A 7,777-nucleotide genomic window follows, 5' to 3' on the forward strand; every position below is an offset into this window, starting at 1 on the left:
CATGTACACAAGGTTGTTGGTTTAACTCCAATGACATCGGATGTATATAAAAGCTGGGAGTCATCCATGAAATTTACGTTTGTGATGTGGCTGATGACATTGGAAATTGGCTTTGGAATGGTTTGTCCGATAATTGTCCAACCTAGAGCACTTTTTGCCGCAGTTGGTGATGTATCAGGATCAGTTAATGAACGTATTGTTTTCAGTGGTGTAGTAAGACTTTGATAGTCGTATCCAATGAGTAGGTCAATCTCGGCTTCCTCCACAGTCAAATGTTCTTTAACTACCGTTAAGTGAGGGTGTTCGTCAAAGATATCTTCGCCAACAGGTGGGCTATCATGGGAAGGCTTTTGTACACTAATTGCAACCAAGTCGTATGCTTTCAATTCCCGTAGTGGTCTGACTCGAAGTTGATACCTAGCACTGTTTTCTCGTACGATGCCTCCTCCGGCCACACCATAAGTAAATACAAAGGGCTGTCCGTTTAAGCCTAGCCTTTCAGCGGTGGAGCACTTGACCAGAGTGGTATCAGCACCACTATCAAAGAACGCGACAGCTTTCTGCCAATTGCCCTTGTTGTCTTGTACCTCGATATATGTAGTCGGTGAGTAGCGACGGCGTTCGGCATACCTCGTCGAGTTCATTTTCGAGATTGTCTGGTTTGTTGATGGAGGCACGAATGGATTTTGACTGGGCCCTGTTTCAGTCTGACGTATACTTAGGTTTACTTCCGCCTGAGTTATCTGAGGTGAATTTTGGTTAGTTGATGCTGGCAAATATATGAATGGATTCTGACCTAAGTTAGTTCCTACTTGGGTTTCGTGGCGTACAAATGGCCGTAGATTTGTGTTCGCTCCCGCCTGTGTTTTAGGTGACATTTGACTTTGACAGAAATCGTCTGTGTTGTTAATTCTCAAAGCGCGATTGGGTGGGCAAGCAATCAGTCGGTGGTGAAATAGCTGACACACAGAGCAGCGTTTTTTGTCATGTCTGGGGCATCTGAGCGCACTGTGGTTTGTACGAAAACATAAGAAACATCTCCTAGCTTCCATTATCATTAACCGTCTCTCTTCATTAGATTTTGAGTTAAAGATAGGGCACTTAATAATCAAGTGACGTGAGTGGTCAGTGCAGAAAGGACAATCATCCGCTCTAGTTTCAGCACCTTTAAAATTAGATTTCGGTAAAAATTGGGTAGTAATTTTAAGTGTACTAATTTGTCCTGTAATGTGATGAGTAGATGCATTTTGATCACCAAACATATGAGGTTGCTCTCGGCGTTCCCTTGCTTCCGTTTCACTTCGTAAGAATGAGATCAAACTTGGTATTGTCGGCTCATCGTGCTTTATCTGCCGCATGTATTTGAAACTTAATTCAGCATCGATTTTCTGACTCGCTAGTTCAACAACTACTGACGATGAGAGCTCTAGTTCTTTTCCAAGTTCACGCATTCGTCTTGCAAAGTCTGTGAGTCCATTTAAAACAGGTCGCATTTCCTTTGCTATTGCTGACTTCATTGGCTTCATCATCTGAAGTGTCAGAATAACATCACGAACAATAGCTGAAGTCGGGACCTTTTCCTTCAGACGAGCCCAAGCTCCATTATCACCTTCAACCGAGCAGCAATCAGCAATATGGTCTTGAATAGATTTGGGTAACGCATCACCATTGAGCAAAACCATCAATTTTTCTTGGTCACCTTTAATACCAGCAGATTCGAAGTATTGGTCAATTCGTACATGCCAAGAATGGAAGTTTCTTGGAGATCCATCCCACCGAGGGGCTGGGAGTCCTGGTGTTTTAATCGAAGGCCGTTTGTTGTCTGAGCCGATTCCGTTCAATTTTATTGTAAGCTGTGCCACCATTTCAGACTGAGCTTTAATTAATTTTATCATCTCTTCATCTTTTCCTGCTGCAGTTGGCTCACCTTGGGAAGAATGAGCGGTTTGCTCATTCCTTGAAAACCTTCTGTATTCTTGATATTTTCGCTCCACGTCATCAGCTGCTGACATTAGCTCTGCATGTAGACGTGTAGTAGTGTCAGTCTCATCAGGTGGTTTGACAACATCCATAGCATCAAGTAAGTCGGTTATCTTTCGAATTTTCTTTTGTATATGGTCGAATGCCACTTTAACCAGTTCCGGTTCGTCTCGGTCGAGAACACGGGTAAAACGGTCCCTTGCCCTCGTTAGGTGACCTTTAAACCATGGAGAAATAAGTTAGTCCTAACTTATTTCTCCATGTTTAAACGAACGGTGTTTGACCTCGAGCTCTTCGAAGCTGAGGTCGATGAACGTATTTTCCTCCATTATTAAGGGAATACACTTTACTAATCCGGACAATGATACACAACTCGTGGTAGTTGCTTTAACCGTTCTTTATTCTTTGGTAAAGTCTGAAACACAAATAAACTCAATGAAAACACGCACAAGGCAGCACAGCTGCGTGTGCAAACAACCCCAAAATACAGCATAGCAGATACATACAGTCAAACTACTACACGAGGGCTAGTCAGGCTAATGGCCAATTAGCCGATCGAAACACATAACTAAATAGCCTAACTAATAATTTTAATATTCAAAGTCAAGAACATTAACACAACTTAAATGTTATAAAACATACGTAGTACTCCCACGTATCACTGTCGGAAATAAGATAAATACAGTATTTATCTTATTATAAGCGTGATCTTGCTGACAATTCTGTTTACCACCAAAACAAATATTTACGCCACCAACGTCAAAGTTCGAAATCCGAAACAGATTCTTCAGTGACAGTGTGCAATATCCTACGAAATTCCTTACTATATTAAGTTATATTGACACATTCTGTAACCTTCCATATCGTACATCAAAAACTAATACCAGTAATGTGTTTGAAGACCCCTTATTGCACAACATTATTGATACCAATGTAATTAAACCTTCATAATATATTGTTTGTCTTGAAATAATGTACACAAATTCATAATTTTGAATTATTTTTACTAAAATGATCGACAGTTTCATAAGTAGACAATTCCTTAATTAAGAAACGCATCTATTACTGTTTAACTAAACTGTCATAACTCTTGTCTGACCACGTGACTACTGGTGTGTCTTAATTTGCCGTAAATTTTTGACACAAATTGGAAATATAATAGAAATCTAGCCCTCTTTTTTTCCTTCCTTCACAACATAGTCTTGTCTAAAGTTCTACGTATTTTATTACGCAATGTAGAAATCTGAAATCATCGTTTCACAATTCTCACACAATCGGTGCGTACGCAGTCCCTACGTGTAACTGGTATCCGCAGTGAACCTAGGTAACATTTGCTTAGCCGCTATTCTGAATTCAGTCAGTCTAAACCAATAGATGATAGGGTTGGCCAATGAGTTTATCGACATCAAAGAAAATGAAATAAACATTGTCATTACAGCTCCCTGTAATATATCATCGTATATATAATTACTCAAAGTAATACTTAAACAAACACACCCCCATGTAAAAATGAACACTCCGGTTATTATTGAAAAAGTTTTAAGCATTCTTTTAGACTCTTCCATTTTTGTCAAGGGGATGTTTCTCCTGTGCCTGACAACACTTCTGTAAATCGCTATATATACAGCTGTATTCAGTGTTATATATGTTATCACTGTTGTCGTAAAACAAAACACACATTGTTGGTATTTAGAATGAAGTATTGAAAGTCCAAACTGACTAACTATTGTTACTATAACAGCAATTGTGCAAGTTTTCTTGGTGACAATAAGATGATATTTCATCGGCGCCCAAACGAGTGCAATATAACGATCGATGGCAACACATGCGATACAACACAGGGATGTTAAGAAGAACGCATGCGCGAGAACGTAAATTAAGCAATAGTACGTATTCTGAATTTGTATTGTAATAAACAAGAACAGCAGTATATAAAACAGAGAACTACAAGCGTCACAAAAAGCCAATATAGTTATAAACACGTTTTGTTTCTTGCGAAGTTTCTTGTTTCTAAGTATTAATGCCACAACAAAAATGTTTAAAACGAAAGAAGTCATACATACTACGTAGTGGGTGGGTATTGCATAAGCATAGAATGGTTTTATGTTTATGACGTCACGAACTTCATCTATCCACCTGATAGTATCAGCACACAGGGTACTATTTTGAGATTCCATTGTTTGGCACAGGACTTACAAAAGATTTGCTGATACGACTACAGATATCCTTTACTGATCGTTCGAGTAATATTGCATTCCTTATTGTTATCGTCTGAAATCATATTCTGTTCAACTAATAACATCAAAGACACACGCACACACGCATACAAACATTATAGAATACCATGGTTATTAAAATACATAATTAATAACTATACAGTACAAAGATTGTTTTCTTAGTAACTATAATATGATATTTCATCGGCGCATACACAAGTGCGATATAACGATCAATAGCTATACATGCAGTTGATGAAATTGACACTAACATTGATATAGTTAATGAAAGTGTACTCATAGTACAATAATCTTATTGTCAAAAATACATATAGGTTAGAATAATACAGATTGAAGATGTGGCATCGGCGAATGCTAGCAAACTGATGAAAACGTTCTGTTTCTTACGAAGTCCCTTTCTGGTCATAATCAGTACGAGAATGAACGAATTTGCTACGAATGACACCGCACATAACGTGTACAGAAGCGGCAACCCGTATACAAAAATCGTATAAGAGTTTAAAACATTGAAGAAATAATCGAGGCGGGTAATATTGCCAATCATTTTTCTTCTCTGTTGTTCCTATATTGTCTGTTTTTATTCCGCGGATGCGGGTATTTTAAAACCGTTTTTCTTGGCTTACAGTGTTGTAGTCGTCACCATGCCATCGAAAATGTCATTGATAATGTTGGTCACGCATCAAAATATGAGATAATATCAATCTCGAGCTAGACATAAAGTTTTGTTCTGAGCATGCGTTTTCCAACCGAGATCACATTATAGTTTGACGCACGTGTTGTGACACACATTTAACTTTGTGTTTGTGATGTTTCTCTGCGGCAGATAATTTCATTCGCCGCTTTCTTGAAATCGCTAAGTCGAAACCAGTAAATGATTGGGTTCGCGATCGAGTTAAGAGCCGTACATAAAAGACTACAATAATATAGTAAGACAGAAGATAAAGCAAAGTAATTGGAAATGATAAACGTAGCGACGCTGAATATGAAAGTCAACCCACAAGCTAAATCAAATATGACCACAATAAAGCAGAAAGTTTTAAACATTTTGTTAGACTCATCCCCTCCGCCGCCGATATGCGTCGATTCCGAAAGCATTCGTCTGTGTTTCTGTATGCTTACGTAAATGACTATATAAAGCACTGTATTGATGATCATATAGGTGAAATAAACGACGGACAAACATATAGAGCAATTGAATAACGCAATAGATGCTTGAGTCGTTACAACAAAGATGACGGCAAATGTGCAAGTTTTCTTGGTGACGATAAGATGATATTTCATCGGCGCCCAAACGAGTGCGATATAACGGTCAATAGCGATACATGCAATAGAACAAATTGATATTAAAAGTGACGTAGTCAAGAAATAGTAAATGTAAATGGTATAACAGTTCAATAATAAACAGACATACGTCACAACGATAAAAGCTGAACTTGTAGCATCAGATACAGCCAACAAACTAATAAACACATTGCGCTTCTTACGAAGTTTTTTAGTAGATATAATTAAAATTAAAACCAAAATATTTAAAAGAAATGAGGTTATACAGATAGCGTAAAGTATTGGTAATGCATACTTAAAGAAAGGCTCAGTGTTAAGAATCAAATTTATTGGTCCTAAGTCTAGAGCATCTCGCTTTGCCCTCATTGTCCACTCATCTGCAATTTCAGATTCCACAAATTAATATCTTGTGATGTCTTCCAAAAGTAAATTTACTATCTCGAAAACTTCATTTTAAATTAGCGTTTGATTGATAACAATAAACAACTGAATCAAGTGTTTACATACCGGTAATGTTCATCAGATCGCGTTCATTTCTCATGTGTTTGTATTGCACTGATAATTATTCATAGAAAAATAATAATGAAGTGCCATTGAAACGATACTAGTTTTTGATTCCAATTGATTTAACTCATCACCTAATTTTAAAATACATTTTATAAAATAGACATTAACATTACAGTACTCCTCTCTAATGACAAGGCATCACGTGTGAGGACGCGTGCGCGCATTAATTATTGACAAGTCTATATCTTCCTCCTTTCCTCTCTCTAATCGTTAACTCTACATTGTTTGCATGGTACTATGTGTAATAGGTTTATCCTGGTAGTTTCTAGATTATGATCATTCGTCTTTCCATTTAAACTGGGTGACTTAATTCGACATTTGCTAAAACTTTATAATTATTGTACCCGTCATATTAGCCTACCTTGATACATGGAGGAAATGTCTTCCATGCTTGATACAGGTCATTTCTTTCGCTGCTTTTCTAAATTTAGTAAGTCGAAACCAATAGACGATTGGGTTTACCAGAGCATTAATAGTCATCGAACATAAAGCGATATAATGTAACAACACATAAATCGTTACATCATCTATATAAACGAAAAAATGTATACTGTGCATTAAAACTGCTAGTCCATTTGTAACATCAAACACGGTGACTATTACGCAAAATGTAATCAACATTTTTTTGCCCTTTTTAACTTTTTGAGTGGATAACACACAATCCTTGTTGTTACAAATAGTCTTATAGATTGTAATATACAGCGTTGTATTGAGAATCATGTAGACCATTGCGGACGTGGCCATTATGAAATATACATCCCTGACTAAAGCGATGAAGGCGGCTTTGAATACTATAACAGTGGTTACAGCGATTGTGCAAGTTTTCTTGGTGACAATGAGATGATATTTCATCGGCGCCCAAACGAGTGCAATATAACGGTCAATAGCGATACAAGCTATTGAACATGCTGATATTAATAAACATACGTTTAGGATATTCTCTACAAAATAACGATAATATAAATTGGGTGGCAGTGTGAAAAGCAGTATGACAAAAAATGAACTTGATGCATCGGCAAAAGCTAATAAACTTAAAAAGACGTTCTGCACCCTTCGAAGCTTTTTGGTTGTTAGGATTAAAAACAACACGAAACTGTTGGCGAGAACTGAAAACACACACATCACGTTGATTAGTACCAAGTATACAATGAATCCATTGATAATGCCAACACCATTATCTAGATCTTGTGAAGTTAGATTTAAACTAGTATTGCTTTCTTCCATTTTCAAAATTTCCAAATTCTTCGAAAAAAAAAACCACTTTTAAACTACAAAGTGTAGGCCTATAGAGGATGGGTAATACGTAAACGAAGAACCGATCCGTTTTGACAAGTTCACAAGCTTCATCTATCCACAAACTTGAATTATGATTAGGCCTACTGATCATACTTACTTTAGGCATGGAGGTATAAAATCAATTATTATTTTATACCTCCATGCTTTAGGTAGGCTACCAAATGTTGAAAAGTGTTACAGCTAAAGCACGGCAGACGACTGCTATACAATAATACATGTTCACATTCATAAGACACTATCTGGACACTGACTACTAATTAAGCGTCAATCAAATAAGTTATTAACTGGTCGTTCTAATAACACATGTCAAATCAAATCAAAGTTCAATTAAAAAAGAAACAAACATGATGATGAAAAGTTATTTTTAGGCAAACATCACCAATGTTTCTGCTGTAAATACTATCATATAGCCCAAA

At 37.0% G+C, this 7,777-nt stretch overlaps 1 protein-coding gene across 1 annotated transcript; it reads right to left on the reverse strand.

Moving 5' to 3' along the window:
* Nucleotides 1-3,260: 3,260 nt before the first annotated feature.
* Nucleotides 3,261-4,198, reverse strand: LOC144848602 (melanocyte-stimulating hormone receptor-like). Its single transcript, XM_078705411.1, has one exon. It carries the CDS (start codon nt 4,155-4,157, stop codon nt 3,273-3,275), a length of 885 nt encoding a protein of 294 aa, XP_078561537.1. The 5' UTR covers nt 4,158-4,198; the 3' UTR covers nt 3,261-3,272.
* Between the last annotated feature and the right edge of the window lie 3,579 nt (nt 4,199-7,777).

Source organism: Antedon bifida, chromosome 7, assembly GCF_963402885.1.
Source record: "Antedon bifida chromosome 7, ecAntBifi1.1, whole genome shotgun sequence".
Lineage (NCBI taxonomy): Eukaryota > Metazoa > Echinodermata > Crinoidea > Comatulida > Antedonidae > Antedon > Antedon bifida.